The sequence below is a fragment of the Pelmatolapia mariae genome, linkage group LG7 (genome assembly GCF_036321145.2).
Source record: "Pelmatolapia mariae isolate MD_Pm_ZW linkage group LG7, Pm_UMD_F_2, whole genome shotgun sequence".
In the NCBI taxonomy this organism is placed as follows: Eukaryota; Metazoa; Chordata; class Actinopteri; order Cichliformes; family Cichlidae; genus Pelmatolapia; species Pelmatolapia mariae.
The window spans coordinates 40,427,743-40,444,654 of NC_086233.1; the positions used below are offsets into that span (position 1 = coordinate 40,427,743).

The 16,912-nt window shown below is 39.8% G+C and overlaps 1 protein-coding gene across 1 annotated transcript in view; it reads left to right on the forward strand.

The window, feature by feature from the left end:
• The window catches only part of cttnbp2 (cortactin binding protein 2), a 94,686-nt gene extending 80,903 nt beyond the window's left edge, over positions 1-13,783 (forward strand). The window contains exons 12-23 of the mRNA XM_063479095.1: positions 2,151-2,230; positions 2,920-3,006; positions 4,151-4,250; positions 4,557-4,733; positions 5,692-5,864; positions 6,182-6,360; positions 7,269-7,504; positions 7,624-7,815; positions 8,807-8,858; positions 9,063-9,162; positions 11,593-11,706; positions 12,329-13,783. Of these exons, the coding sequence (XP_063335165.1) occupies positions 2,151-2,230; positions 2,920-3,006; positions 4,151-4,250; positions 4,557-4,733; positions 5,692-5,864; positions 6,182-6,360; positions 7,269-7,504; positions 7,624-7,815; positions 8,807-8,858; positions 9,063-9,162; positions 11,593-11,706; positions 12,329-12,682 (1,844 nt within the window). The 3' untranslated portion in view covers positions 12,683-13,783. The remainder of the gene's footprint in view (positions 1-2,150; positions 2,231-2,919; positions 3,007-4,150; positions 4,251-4,556; positions 4,734-5,691; positions 5,865-6,181; positions 6,361-7,268; positions 7,505-7,623; positions 7,816-8,806; positions 8,859-9,062; positions 9,163-11,592; positions 11,707-12,328) is intronic.
• The last annotated feature ends 3,129 nt before the right edge of the window (positions 13,784-16,912 follow it).

Here is a 16,912-nt window from a genome sequence, read left to right on the forward strand (position 1 = left end):
GCGATCAGAGTCGGTGCTCATTCAGCAGCTCAGAGCACACACCAGAATCAGAGCCGCCATCACTGGTAACAAATGCCATTTGGTGGATGAAAGGGCCCAACAAATCTGTTTGGATGCATTTGCAGCGTAGGCAGTGTTGTAACAGGCTCTACCTACTGAGCCGCACCACATGAAGGAAAACTCTAGCCAGAACATTTTTCAGAATAATTAGTCTCATGAAACAATACCCATTTTAAATGTAATGTTGAATAAATAAAAGATTATAATTAATCAAATTCACTATTTGAGTGATGCAACACCAGCTCTGTTCTCAGGCCTACATTTAAGTCACGATCCATACACAGTGAAATACAACTTTCAGCTTATGTTAGCAGGTATTAATGATTTCTTTAGGCTGCTGTTTTTGCAGGGTGGAATGATTGTACAGCAAACATCTTTAAAAACATTCCACCCTGGAAAAGGAACAGTGCGATCTTTAGATCATCATCACCTGAATCTTTTTTGGTCTGTTTCTTTAAGCTTGCATCCAGGATTCCTATGTGTACTGTAGACTGTGTGACTAAAGCAGTTAGTTGACACTTTTGTGTGCTTTTAGCAATGTCTGGTCTGTATTCTCCTTCTGGCTTTCTGCTGTATCTACCATCAGATCTAAGGAAATTCAATTTAGGTTGATCCTGAAATAACATGCATCCAAAATCTCTCTCTCTGTGCGTGTTCTTTTGCATATTTAATCCTAACTGCTTTCTTTGAGCTACTGAAAGGTTTGTGCTTCATCACTTTCCTTCTGCAGCCACACTCACTGATCCGCCTTAAAAAAAATGAATGCAATAACCTTTTTAATCAATGACAAAATTCCCATGGAAGTAAATAAAACAAATAAAGCAAATATTCGTTGAGCAGATGAAGGCTGAAGCTTTGGCTTATTACACATTCTTTTTTCTTTTTTTTCACACAGCACATTTCAGACGGCAACGCTTTTGATATCACATATCATGTAAATTATGCTCTCAAAGCTTCAAAAAGCCCCAAATCCTGAAAAAATATACAAATTTTAACTATCAGAGGAAATTTAGAAAACAGCGTCTACCACAAAGCACACCGAGCCCCCCAGAATCATTTTCTTTTTTCAGATTAACAGCAGAAATGTGTTGGTCCTGTCGTATTTCATGGTTTTTGGGAATCAGGACGAGACTGAATCAGCCCACTTTTTGGAGCAGGACAAATCATATGGAATCTGAACCTGTCGTTTCTGATTGAGTCCAGACGTGGTCCCATATTAGATACGGCTCTAACTTTGATGTTTCTTTGTCTACATTTCTTTGTACATTCTTCACTTTAATGCACGTGAGATGCTGGCAGATATACCTAAAAGCAGGTTTTGATGTCTTGAAATATCCTTCACATTATCATCCCAACGATCCAACTCCACAGTACTGGCATACGTACAGCCTTATTTAAATAGCTTCTGTTTCTGTTTTTACTTTGCCCTCACAGTCTTCGACTCATTGCCTGCAATTGCAAATTATCTTGTAAATGAATCTGTAAACAGAGACAGCTGACTTCACTGACCCCTGTGTGTACTTCTTATGAAGGGCAGACTGGGACAACATCCACAGTTTGCTTTTGAAGCAAATGATCTTCTATATTTTATATGAAAGATCTTAAAGATTTAGATTCAACTAATGTTTAGATATGTTAAATATAGTGACAAAGCTTTCAGAGATTGTGTCGAGAATTATTCCAGTTCATCTAAAAACTGTGGTTTAGGTGAAAATCTTTGAGGAAGGATGAGTAACTGAGATTCCTCAGCATGTGGATTTAAATCTCTCACAACTGTAATTCATCCCGCTCACTGGCAGAAAGCATTAAGAGCTATTAGTAAATATCCACGTAGACCATACCCTCACTCTGCTCTGATTTACTGACAGCAGTGTTTACATTTACTGTATTGCAGGCCTGTAGCTAAAAGCACTGAGGAAATAAATAATGTGGCTATTAAACATGCTGTGTTTTTAGTTTTTAGGACATTCTTATTCCAAGGGCACCTTGAGGTTCCTCTATGCGAGTGTCAGCTCGCATAGAGGAACCTCGCATGTAAAGCAGATTGGATTTGAGGATTTATTTGTGCGTCTGTGGGTTTTTTTTGACAGGTCTGTCTGAGTCATGCCTCGATGAATTGGCTCTGGAATCCCTCTTCCCCCTGCCACTGCTGCACAACTATGTCCGCCTGGTAAGCGCGCACATTGCACACATTTATGCAAATACACACAAAGGAGTGTGAGGGATTGGGGGGATTTGGTGAGTAAGATGCTGGAAAAATACAGAGGAAGTGATACACCATTAGTGAGAGAGAAGGCAAAGAAAGAGGAGTGGGTGATGGACAGATGAAAGGAAATGGAGGGTGTGATTTTCTAGCAGCTATGCTGCCCCCTGCTGGCTGCATCAAAAGCAGGCATTTTGTCATCACAGATGTTTGTTTTAAAAAGGGGGGGAAAGGAGATAATAGCATGTGTAGATAAAAAAAATCAGTGGCAGAACCCCATATACAGGCAAAAGAATTTCAATGCTTAGATTCGTCCAGCAGCTTTTTGGATAGAAAAGGCTGCTGGTCGTGGTGTAATGGTGTGGGGTGTGTCTCCACAGCCTACCTGAGTATTGTCGCTGACCATATCTATCCCTTTATGACCACAGTGTACCCATCTGCCAGCAGGACAATATATTTGTCACTCAAACTGGTGTCTTGAATGTGACAGTGAGTTGACTGTATTCAAATGGCCTCCACAGTCACCAGATCTCAATCCAATTGGAATTGTTATTAAACAACAGGATTAAATGTAGACAGACTGTCATGCTACCACATTATTCTCTCTTCTTGTCAGCTCAGTCTTTGCCTGTTTCTTTGTCTGTGTCTGTGTTTAGGTGGAGCAGTATGGTAACCTCATCTTTCATGGGCTTCAGGGCAGCTGTCAGGAGTACATAGCCGGTCTGGTTGCTCACTACATCAAGGTACCACGGCTTAAACGCTGTTTCGGAGAGCTGCGCTCTCAAAGAAGTGCTACGATCCAATCTTAAAACCTGACCACTGTGTGTGTTCAGCCAGTCATGTGAAGGGAGGGGGTAGTGTTGAACAGCTGAATGTGTGAGAGAACATGGTCTTACTTTGAAGTAAAGTTTCATGAAAGCAAATTCATTCATAGCTGAGGTGTAATTGTGAGTTTCTTCCATGTCAGGGAGTGCCGACAGTTAAGTCTGAGGAAAATCGTCTAGTTTACATCTTTAAACAAAGTTGCATTTGGCTCTGTTGCACAGGCTGATGCAATGAAACCGAAATTGCTGGCAAACAGTAATGCAATGTCTCATTACAACATGATGAAACACACCAAAGGCTAGCCACTGGTCCTTCCCACAGGCCACAGATTTAATAGGAATAGGGGGAACTCACACAGTGGAACTCAAATTCATCATCAGTGATGCTTTTTTAAAAATTCTTAAATATTTGGCCAGCACATGGGCAAAAACTGTTTGAATCACTGCTGCTTTCAGATTGACACGTTAGTCTGGTAATGGCATCAAAAACTGTATTTTCCACATGCACACAAAAGAAGATGTGGCTACATGAAAAAATAAGGTTAGGTTGAAGAATTGTGAATTAGGAACAGAAGCCGAACTGTCCGACTGTTAAACTAGAAAGTGAAATTCTCACTCATAAGAGCGGTATTAACCATTACCTACATAAACATAGGGAATCATGTAAATGAAAGCCCTGTACAGTGTCTTGTGTCTAATCAGTCATGTGACAATGATCATTCTTCTTTATTTGTGGTGCCTGTTTTGATGATTTCTTGCTTTAGTAATAATTATTCCTTTTTATTCATTTACTTATTGATTTCTTTTTTTTTTTATAAATCTGTGTATCACAATGAAATGCCACAATATTTAAAAAGCAAATGAAGGACAGAGGAATATCTTTGATAGCTCTGATGTGGAAAAGCCCTTTTTTTCTCATTCAGAATTTCCTCCTGCTCCATTTCACTCGGCACATAGTAACCGTACATTTCCTTTGTTTCCATGACAACGGGCTCCCTTCGTACCTCTTTGTGCTTCTTCACTCATCTCCCCCCACCCCACCTCTTCTTTGTATCTCCATCAGTCGAAGCAGAAGGCAGGGGGGCTCAGCTGTGACGTGGTGAGGGTGGAGGTGGAAGAGAGCCTGACCAAAGAGCATCTGCTTGAGACTTTCATCAGCTGTGGTAGGAAAACACACGAGCAGACACACAGACGGAAAGCTTCATATTTAAAAGTCATGGTTTAATTTAATCAGCTACATTTATTGCACAAAAGAAATTTTTTTTCTGTCTCTTTATGGTTGATTCTGGAAGGGTCGGGTGGGAGGAAATCACTCATTCTTCCACTCTCAAAGTGCCTCAGATCAACTCACAGAAATACAGCGATTTAAAGCAGTGACAACATTTAGGATTGTGCAGTTTCCCCTGTCTTTGTATTGATGGTGCTTTATGTTGTATTGCTGTTTATTTTCCTTCCTCCTCTTCTTCCAGGTTTCCTGGTGCCAGCTGTGGGGTCAGGGGTCAGCCTACCAGCTCGACATACTGAGCACTGTGTGATAGTCCTGCTGGAGGGACTGGAGAAAGCTGCATCCCTAACAGGCCTGCTTGGAGACCTCTGCCACAGTCTGGACAGCAGGAGCGCTGCTTCATCACTGGTCCTGAACACTGGTAAGGCTGCAGACAGAGTCTGTAGCACAGATACAGACAGTGTAGTAAAGCACACACACGTAAGGTCTGGTGTCTCACACATAGGCGGAGGAAAGTTTTATGTCAAACGTTTAGTCCCACTGCTGTTTGAAATTTGGTACCAAGAGGCACAAAAATCCTCTTGAATCCCTGCTCTAAGCCCAGCAGTAAGTCGACTGATTTTGGGGGGGGGGTTATGAGTTTATATGGGATCAACTTCACATTTGGTCAGTTGACGTTGGCCAAGCTAAATTACAAAGCTTATGAGTTCTCGTTGAAGGGCATGTCCAAGGCGCCATGGAAAGTTTCGATCAGAGCTCTGTCATTGCAGCTTGCAGCTGTAATTTTAATTTGTTTTGTACAAGAGTCTGTGCTCTTCAGTAAACAGGAAGTCTTAAGTGGGATTTATAGTCCTGCAAGTGTGTCCGTCTGTGCACAGCTTTTGGTCAGACAGAGAGGGACGAGGGACCCGTGCACTCTTTCAAGATCCTGACTGCATGCCGCTGGAAGTGGATGACATATGCAACTGCCTAACTTTGATTGGTAGGTATGTGGGCCAGAATAGACATGGTAGTGATAGTGGAGTTCACCGAGAATGGGAGAACGGCAAAAAAGCGTAAAAGATCATGAAAAGCACAGACAGTGACTGCAGTGGACACTTTTCATTGTTTTTAACACTTCAGCTCTTTGTATGTTCGAACTTCACTCTGTGGCTGACTCACGGACCACAGACTGGTTGTAGGACATACTTTGTACACCGCCTCCATCTGACAACATAGCTCACTGCAGGCAGACAGGCAGGCCCTAGAGTGGACAGCGAACGCGCTCCCTGTGCTCGACCACAAAACCAACAGTCAGATAATAACAACAATATAAGAGACTGACTAGGAAGATGATGCCAAATAAATCGGCTTTTTTGTCTTGTCCTTCCTTCTCTCAGGTCCCCACCACTTCCGAGAGGGTAACTTTCTGATTGCGACATTATCGAAGCCCCGCCTGCAGGGAGCAGAGCTTCGTCTCCAGCAGCATTTCCGCTGGGTAACTTTTCGTTGGGATCAGGAGCCACTGCACGGCCTGCTGGGAAGGCACCTCCGCAAAAAGCTGCTTCACAAGGTCAGACAGAGGTTTAGCTGCAGCTGCCAGAGAGACTGCATCATTTTTGTGGACGGCCAGTTCAGCTTTGTTTTAATCACAACCAAAATCATATTTTTTTTCCCACCTGTAATCCCAAACAAGCTCAAATGTTAGGAAAAGGATCATTAAGAGTAGCACAGGGAGACGTGATCAAAAACATAGTAGAACTGTTCACAGGAAACCCAGTCTGTGATATTCCTTCCCATATATCCTTTTGATATTTCACTTTAGCCACATGGTGTTTTATCATAAGAGCAGAACATATTCAGTTCTGTTGCCCTGCTTCTTTCCCCCAGATGGGGACTGGACTTTGGTCTCCTGATGGCGTCATGGAGCGGTTGGTGTTGTGGGTGAGCCAGGTTTGGCAGCAGCTCAATGCCTGCCTGTCCCGTCTGGGGACCCATGAGGCTTTGCTGGGCCCGCAGCTCTTCCTGTCCTGCCCTGTGGTCCCAAACAACACGCAGGCCATTGTAAGGTGTGTGAACATGTCTCTATCTAGAAAAAAATAATAGTTTGTTTCCAGTGCACATTTGTGAAGTGAAGGAGTTATGTGATTTGAATTAAAGCTGAAACCCTGCACTGTTGATTGTTTGACCTGTACAGAGGCACAGTCATAAAAAAATGTTGTTCAAAAAACTAAACTAGCCGAACTAAATACAACTAAATACATACCATTATACAGGTTTTTTATAATGGTGCATTATAGGATGAAAAGGACAAAGTTTTTTTTTCTTACATTGATAGTAATGCTTAATTATTTACAGTATGATGAAAATATTGGTAAAACAATATCAGTATTTCATTTTCTAAGCATTTTAGTTATTGCTAATAATCAGAATCAGTGTTACTGTCTATTCCTTATGTTGCCACAGGAAATATTTCCCTGTTCTTTATGCTAAAACATGGTAGACCTGGGGGTCTGTCAGCAGTGCCTTTTAGCTCCTCTTCATCTGACTGTATCACTGATTAGATGATTTCATTATGAAAAAATGAGCAGGAAAAAAGTGAAAAATACAAATTGCAAATTTGAGGGTGAGAGTAGTTTAATTTGCTGCGATGAAAAACACAAAATCAGTGAATATTTGTACATAAGTGACTGAATTACTTAGTAGATGTGTTGTAAATGAGCTTTTAGTTGATTTGGTTACATTTTAAAAAGTGCTGCTTGCTCTACACATTTATGGTTTATGATTGTTTCCATATAAAGTGTTTAGGTTTCTACCTGCATAAAATGAACATTCTAAACTGAACTGAAACGACCTCAGTGTTGACCAGATAATCTGCGGCTAGAGGAAAAAGATCAGGAAACGACTTAAGGGAAGAACTATGAAGTGTGTGCGTGCTTGGAAGCTTACATGTTTGCGTGTGTGCACATACGTGCAGGTGGCTGGCACGTCTCTGGAATGCTGTGGTCGTCCCCCGTGTAGAAGAAGCCATCATCTCCCGGGTAACAGCCAAGCGCTCCTCCTCTTCCACCTCTCACTCTCCAGCCCCCTCATCACAACGACCGTGTCTTAGCAACTGTGGGCTGAGTGCTGGACAACAGGCTGTGGTGAAAGCCGCTCTCAGCATCCTGGTCAACAAGGCTGTACTCCTGGGATGCCCCCTGCCTCGACACGGTGCGTGTGCGTCACATGTGATGTTTAGCTCAAGTTCCCAAAGGGAATAAGTGAGCAGGGAAAAAACATGACATGAGATTAAAAATGTACTGATGGACAGTGTTTCCCTTATTCCTCAGAAATCGACAGATACCTGCTAGAGTTTCAGGGTGGCACGTTCCCTCTGTCAGCCGTTGGCCCCTATAAAGGAAGCGTGTGCGGCGGAGGAGGTAGAAGGGGACGGGACAGTGGCAAGTTGAGACGATCCAACACCAGCCCTCGGAAGAAGGGAAGCCCTGCCTTGAATTGGAGCAGCAGTTCCTTCAGAGAGGGTAAGAATGCTGCTCTGCATTGGATCACGATGAACAATGTATTTGTACTTGTGGGAATATTCTTTTAAAAATCTGTCATTTTGGAGGGGCAGGTTTACTTGAATAATTTAAAGGTATCAAGGCATGATTGTATTCTGTAAGTGTTAACTAAAACTGGTCCATAACAGTAGGGTGGCACCTGATTTTGGATGCATGCTGTTGTTTTTAACTTTGTTATCTACTCCCATCGTTCACCTTTGCTTTTGTCCAGGTTGCAGCTGTAAATTCTTTTTTCGATGATTTTCCTGATTAAATAAAAGTTACATTGGTTCGCTGGTACCATCTTATGGTACAAACTGGTATTACATGAACGTGTGGCCCAACCCAAGTGCAGACGATATCTCTTCACCACAACACATAGATGTTTTCAACATTCTGTCATAGTGGTTATTTCTTCACATTCAGACAGCTTTAATTATTTTGGAAGGTTTAAAGTGTTTTAAATGTAAAACCATTGCACTGTGACGTTCTGGATGTAACAGAGCAATGAAAGTCCTCAGATACTTCAGATAAAGCATTTTTTCAGTCACATATGAGGAGCTTGTTAAAATACGATGGGTGCTGGTAACCAGGTGTAAGGCGTAAAGCGTTAGATTTAGACATTTGAAAGCCCCGATTAAGGACACATGTCTTCAATCTCCACAAGGTGGCACTGTTTACCAGCCCTAACATTTGCTGCCTGCCTCTTTCTTTTCTCCTTTTTACTCAGGAGAAACCACAAATCCCCATCTTTTATATTTGAAAGCAAGTTGTTTCTAATTAAAACTATTAGTAGAAGGTCTGTTTGTGTCCACGTGCACAGTTTGTGTACTCATCAGCTCACCTTCCGTGTTTCTATAGATAATCCTTTTTAATAAAACCCAGGCTTTTGGCTCTGTTCCTGTTGCCATTTAAGTGAACTGCCCTTTTTCATGTCGTATGAATAAAGCTGTACATTAACCTATGATTTCAGGTTCTCTCTCGAGCTCTGATGTCAGCTTGATCTCCAATGGCAAAGTCCAGAGGTTGGTTCTGTGTCTGATTAATATAAATGTGCAGCATTATCATCAGTACCTTATATTAATATGTGGACAGACAGAACCTGCAAACATATTTTGTTAAATAGCTTAATTAAGTAGTTGTTACAGTACGTTAGGTGCCTTTGCATATATATTTTGTAAAAATTATTGTTACTTTCATTAATTTTTTTTATCTTTATACTTTTTTAGACAGCCCGAAGGTCTGTCTGTTTTCTCTGATGATGAGACCGATTTGATCAGAGAACTGCAGACGATGTGCTCCAGCAAATCTGAGCCAGACATCACTAAGGTACTCACACTCACAAGCCTTTCCACATTTCTCCACTCACTCATTGACACAATGGATTTACTCTGACTCTAACTTAAAAGAGACGTTTCAATGCTGGTTATATTATCAATCCAGTGGAAATGTGCCGTTAACAATAATTTATGACCAGGACAAACTGAAATAGTGGGGAGACCGTTGACATATAATTTAGTGCTGTCAATAGATTTAAAAAACAAACAAACAAATTAATCGCACAATTTTCTGTAATTAATCGCAATTTCTTGATCAATAGCCTGGTTGCAATTACATTTTTTTCAACTTTATATTTAAGCTTGTAACTGACATTTATGCAATGTAATGAAGTAAATACAGAATAAACACAACGAATGTATGCTTAAATTCAAAGAGAATTTGAATAGTTTTCTTCAATCTTTTAGCACAGGTTCTCTTCTGTGAAATACAACTTTTTAAAAACCCTACATACTAATAGGTAAGTATGCACTAATATATAATATGTGTATTAGTGCTCTCAAACAATTACAATTTTAAATCAGATTCATCACAGGGTTACTGTGGATTAATTCTGATTAATCACGATTAAATATCATTCATTTTTATTCTATATTAATCACATTTCATTTTGCATGAGCAAACAGACTCGAGAAAAAAGGGAAAACATACGGACTTAACATGTTTATTGAACATCTTGAACATTCGTGTTAACAAAAAAAAACTGTGTAAACATTTATCCACTCTCACTCTTCGTGAGGCACTTCAAGTCCTTGAAACGAGGAACCAAAGCACCTGTTCTCAACGATATTAATAGGTCTGCAGTTTGTTGCAATCCACTTGGCAGTTGTGTCGGTCAATATTTCCGAGGTAGACTTACTGAGTCCCTGATGCTCCGTGAGTGGTTTGTCGCAAGCTGGGTGACCCGTTAGACAAAGTCCTAGCAGCATACCTGACTAACGTATGCTTCATGTCAATGTGATATTCTAAGCTGGAGGTGCTTCGGTGAAAAGAAAATTCCTTCTTGAACAATGTGCATAATACTTTATTTCGGTCGACTGTTCCGTCTTGTTATTTTTTTAATACTCAAATTTCCCATTGAGAGGGCCAATGTGCGTTTATCATCTTCCATATTGAGTTGATTGGTTCAGCTGCCCGTCACTACCAGATCAGCTGCCCATTTGCGCATGTGCAAAGGTAACTCTACTTGGACAAACTGCCTGAAATGCATTGACAGAAACATTTCAGGGATTTTGAGTCATTCTGCAATTTTTGACATTAATTGCGTTAAAAATTTTGATCGCGTTGACCGTGATGGCGGATTAATGTGCGTTAACAAGTTAATTTCGTCAGCACTAATAATTTTATATAAATACTGAATGTGAAATGTTGTCAACTACTGACTTTTGACCCAGGAAGGTTTTAAAAACTTGAAATGTACTTCCCACCATTTCAGTAAGAACCTAAAGTTCACTGCACTGACATATAGATTACTGCTGAGTGACCAGACTGGTATTTAATGCTAAAAATGATCTGGATAAACTAAAATCATTTTAAATATAAGGATTGTTTTGAATTTTGGGGTGAACATGCTTTTTCAGTGAGTTACTGCTTGAAGTGTGGAACTCATGGAGGACATCAGATACTGTGTTTCCTGCCTAGAAACACTCTGCCAGGCCTTTCCTGTCGCTGCCTTCAGTTGTTGCTTGTTTCTGATCTCTGTGCTTTCACTTGTGTCTGCAGTAACAATGCAAAGCATGTTCTGTTGGTTTGAGATCAGCCATTGAAGAAGATCATATTTTTGCAGCTTATAAAACTTTTGGGTTGCTTTTGCTGTATGATTTGGGTCATTATCCATTTCCACAGTGAAGCACTCTCTGATCAGTATTGCAGCATTTGGCTGAATGTTAGCAGAGAGTAATTGCCCTGAACACTAAAGAAATCCTCCTGCTACTTCTGTAAGCACTCACATCATTACACATTAGTGGTCCAATTCCACTGGCAAGCATACAAATTTCCCCCCTCATGCTGGACAGATACTGTGGTATTCTTTGGATTATGAGCTGTTTTTTTTTCTTCTCCATACCTTTCTCTTCTTCCCATCATTCTGGATTCTTTTGCTAGCTTTCTGATAAGTTTATTGTGGTTTTGCAGCATAATGATAACCTCCATCTTTCTGGACATCATATTTAGAATTCCCATGAAACCATACCAAATGCAAGCTCAACACTTGGAATCACTCTTGAAACTCAAGATATTTATCTGCGTCATATGTAATTTGGCCTCACCTGACCATAAAACTGCTGGTCAGCAGGTGTCCAGCGACTTTTGAACCTATGAAAATGGCTGTGTAGAAAAGTAGGGGGCGGGGGGGTCAAAACTTTTGTTAAACTCCTCCAGGTATGAGCTGCTGCTTGAAATACTCTCCTCTATCTCTCACAGATCTCTCACACCAAAGATGACATGATCCTGTTCTCCAGCTTGCCCAGAGAAGCAGTGCTCCCACGAAAGGCTGAGCAAGAAACCGCAGTCCAGCAACGACCACAGATGGAAAGAGTAAGAGGCAAAGGCGATTAGCAGCTTAACACTATGATAAATAATAGTTGTTGTAAATAGCATCAGAAAGCAATGAATACATTAGCCTGTAAGTCGAACTCTAGTGATGGTTTGATATTTAACGAGACCTGTTCCAGCTAATTTCCAACTCTCTTGTTTTGTTCTTCCACTCAACTAAAACAGCCTTGCACAATTAACAGTTGTTATTAATCCTTTATTTATCTTATAGTGGGCCTTGGTGGAGCCCTTGAGTTGATCCGCTCACTGAAACATTTAGCTCCTCTCCTTTTAAACCATCACTATAACTTTTGGCCCTCCACTGAATCTAAATGGTATTGCAGCAGGTGCAAACCAAACTTTTTGATGGAAAACAGAGGAAGAGTAAAAAACAATGTCTGAATGTAGCTGTGTAGAGCAGTCTGAATCCTGAGCTTTTGGCTTACTCTTGCTGCTAATCCTTTTGCGTCTACTACACCACAAACAGGTTACTTATAACTAGAAGTAGTAAGAAGCAGTAACTTGATTACGTTTCAGATCTCTGTAATTTCATGCATTATTGCCCCCACCAGTTTTGTCCACTGACATGAAAACGTTAAAGCGGGCTCAATCTTTGATCCCGCAGACCGTCAGTCAGTCCAGCCGCAGCTCCAACCAGGCGTCTGTCCAGAGCAGCGATCGACGATCGGGCCCACGTGTCAAGTCACAGCTCCCCATCGCCAGCAGCCGAGGGCAGCACACCCGCGTCTCTGCGGCCACCCCAAGCAGCAGCAATAACAATAATGGCAGCAACAGCCCCAGCCGAATCCAGACGCCCCACAGCCGCAGCAGAACTACAAACAGCAGCACCAACAGCAGAACAAAGCAGGCTCCACCCAGCAGCAGCAGCAACAACAATTACTACAGCAACATTGACAACAACAACCAATCACATGAGGAGATCTGGATTCTCCACAGAGACCTGCATGAAAACAAATAGACATTTTCCTCCCTCCTCCTCCCCACGATTCCTCCTGTCATGATGTAAAGACTAAGTACCTGACAACCTTTGACTCTTAGTATTTGTACTTGTTACTAGTACTTGTTACACTGTAATACAGTTGTGTACTTGGGGACCATAGTTTCATTCTATTACAGTATTTGAATTATGTGATTGCTTGGGGTTAAAGAAAAGTGGCTTCTCGTGTGTGGGAAACAACACAAGGTAATGCAGCAGGTTGTTTTACTGTTGCCTTAATTCCAGTGCATCAACCTGCAGCAAGTACGTGACAGTATTCAGAGACGGGTTAAGAACTGACTCACTTATAGTATTTAACCTGCCTCAAAACAGCCCTGGCACAGTATTCTTGTGTACTTAAAGTGAAATGCTGTACTTCTGAAGCCACTGAGTGTTTTTGGATCAAAGAAGGAAAAAGCAGGTTTTTCTCTTTCTTTTGTTTTTGATTTTTTTGCTTTCTTTTTGGTATTAAGTATTTTGAAATATTCACGTGTTTTATCTTTAAATAGTTGCAAGGTTGGTTAAAATACTGTTGAAATTAATCAGGGTTTTACCAAATATTTGTACATAAGAATTAGTAAGTCTAAATGCTCTATAGATCGGTGTATGTGGTATGTGGACGCTTGTACAGTGATTTAAATCTTAAAGCAAAACAGCTGAGAAAAGCAGGCTACTTGTATATAGTGTTTGTAAATTGAGTTTTGGTTCTGAGCCCTTCACTTGTTTCATAGTGAAGGTGGCTGTGGCAATAAGTAATAGAACTGTATAAATACAGGATGTCCTCTGTCAATTGTAAGCCATAATAAATATTTTCAAAGCTCATCAGTTACCCCGACTCGTGTTCAGCTGATCCCCAACTCTGTAACTCACTTTTTATTCACGCTTCCCATTATTACTGTGTGTGTTTTTATTTTTAAGGACATGTTTTATTGGAAGCGTTTATGTACATATATATAAATATATCTATACATATGTACAGGAGAGATTTTAGGCAACATATGATTTTGATCTGTACGATAGCTGTTTGAAGTTTAAAGAATTGTCTTTTTTGTCAAGCACAAAAATTAAACACGGCACTGTCAAAACCCCCGTCAGCCTTTCTCGTTTTTTATTTGTTTTTGTTTTTTCTTGTTATTGTTGGTTTGTTTGTTTTTTAATCTGCATTTTTTAAAACTGGCACACTCCTGAGTCAAAAGACTTAAAAAGAGTTGACCAACCATGTCATAAAATATGGTGAATTGTGACATTTTAATCTCAAGTATCAAGTGTTTTTAAAAAAAAATTATATTATTCTGAATATTTAATATTTTAACACCTCTCCTGGCTATTAATCATTTACTTATGTTTATTTATTACACTGTCCTTATAGTTGTTGGGCTATTTACAAGGTGATGAGTACTAGTAAATGTTTGAAAACTACTACTACTACTATATATATGTATTCACAAAGTCACATTTAGTGAAATTTCTGTGTGGTTTATAGTTTTTAAATCTTCTGTGTATGTTTGTAAATCTGGGTTATCCAGAAAACATTAGCTAACCACATGTAATTGACAAGTTTTTAACCATTTAGTTTGTGGTTTCTCTTTCTAATCACATAGTTTCAAAACAAAGATGACTCATCCAGAAGTTGGAAAACAGGACTTTGGAGCTGCGTCCATCTTTTATATGGTCCATGGTTAATACCAGGACAGTTCAGCTTTAGTCAATAACTCAGCAATATAATGAGAAATTTTTGGACATGTCTCCTCAATTCTTTATTGCCGTTGTAAAAAAAAAGTATACAGTTTTAGCTGAATCATGTTCTGAAGGCTTTGTTATGCCATGAGGAGCACACCAAACTCAGTAATCTCTATGACAACCTTGCATCCACACGAGCAGAGGGAAGAAAGAGGCCTCGGACGGAGCTCCCACAACCAAAGGGGCAGGAGCACTAGAGAACCAGAGCCAGTGGGTAGCCAAGGCCGCCCAGCCAAGGGGCAACAACCTAATTCAGCTGCATTCAAGAAGTGAACTCAATGAATGTAATAATATAAATGCAATCAGTTACTATAAACAGAAATTTAAAAAAGAAACTATTTGTTTGACTCACACACACACATAACTGTACATAACCATACATCAGTCTCCCAGTATTTCCACCATACCTTCACTACCACTGTACGCTTCAGGTCATTCTGGAATTTTTAAAACTTTTTCAAAACAAGAATTTTACCTTTAATGCCAGATAAGAATTCTGTAAGATACAAAACTGTCTTTAGACAGCGTTGTAACACAAAAGGTAATCCTAAAGGTTTGTATGGAATATTTGACTAATCACATTAAAATTTCAGGGGTGTAACATTAACTAAGAATTGGGTTAGAGGAAGGGCTATGTTCATATTAAACATAGCTACATGTCAAACAATACAATTAAAATAATGAGCTAAGAATATGCACCAATTAAAAGAATGTGAAAGGGAGAAGGAGGCAAGGTCAACTGAACTGTGAATTACACAAAGCCACCCTAGTAAGGTCTAAGCATTGAAAATGACCCATAGCTCATTTCCTTTAAATTATATGGGTGTAATGTTTGTATATATATACAGATTTACATTTGGTGTTTTTTTAAAGGATGTAAGATCCAAAAATGAAAATGTTTTCCATACAAACATCTAAGAAAAAGAACACGACCACATCTGAATTCTCAAAATCTTTAGTTTTACTGGAAATATAGTTGATTGACAAATACATTTATACATTTCTGGACATCTCTGCCCATTTCCTATGAGTAAGAAACAGTTTTGTTCTTAATTTACAATGTTAAAAAAAATGTCAGTTAACATATTGAGGCATTTCTTCAAGGTACCTTCATTTACTGCAGTGGTGCTTTACAAAATTATAATTCAAAATAGGATGAATGTTAGACAAGTCTAGAGCGAAGAACTGAGAAATTGTGAGAATTGATAAACAAAGAAAACCGAAATGCTTTGCATTTGTACAGCAGTAGCGCTTAAAAAGTTTCTCTCACATTTTTTTTTTTTTACTTTGGACAAATTACCAGCTTCTCTCCATAAATCATAAAACAATAGCGGCTGAGAAATTAAAGATAATTGTTTTCAAATATCATCATTCTACTTTTCATTGAGGATTTGACATGAAAGTGCAGAGTTTTTAATTGTGTGAATGTTTCCTTGCTGTGAAAGCTGATGAGTACCTCAGGGTGTCTCTAAAGTGCATACACATAGAAAAATAAGGGTATCAGAGTCATCACAAACTATTAGCGTCAGCCAGCAGCGTCACTGTTTTGTGGACGTCAGTTAAGTTACTTCAGGGTCAGACTGACTGACTATAGACAGAAGGAATTTGGGACTATTTGCTTTATTTAAAAGAAAAATCCAAAAAGACACATGAAGCCACTGCAGAAGTCTAATTTAATGAGCTGCTGTTATTGCTCTTGATCTCCTAGTTTGGCACATACAGCCACAATAAATAAAAAGTAAAAGCCAACGAGCATGTCATTAAAATCAAACGAACTGCTGGGAACCCTTTGCACCAGACACTTTGACATTCAGACTTGTGCGTCTTGAGCCATTCCTAGGCAGGTTTTACAGTGTGATGGGATGCTTTGTCTTTCTTGGGGAGGCTATGAGGTGGCCTGGAGGCCTCACCCCAGCACCAACATGCTGGTCGAGGATACATCAGTGTGCCTTTGGAGTGCCTGTGTGAGTGCTGCAAAAGCTCAGAGCAGTTCTAACAGCAGCTTCACCACATTAATGAGGAACTTATAATGAATTATAGTATGGTTATAATTTGATTCTTCAAAACTATTGAATAACATTTGCTAATATCAACAGTTACGTTCAATTTGGCTTGTTCAAATTATTCCAGTCTGGAGTGGAGTGTATTGTCTCACTCTTGCTAACTGCTTGGCTATCGGGAGTTACATGCTCCACACTCATTCAAAATGCATCTAAAAAGTCAGACTTCTACAGTGGCTGTTATTAGACGTTCAGTCTGAGGTACTCCAGTGAAAATGAGCTGGCTGTTAGCCAAAATGCTTTTCAAAAAAAAACAAAAAAAACAAACCTCAACTGAAACCAATAAAAATGCAAAATGACAAAAAGTATGGATTTCTTTCCCTTTTTTTCAAAGCAAGTGCAGAAGAGAACATCTGTGAGAACCGTCTGAACTCAAAGAGCTCATGTACTGTTTGTTCATCACTCAAACCTG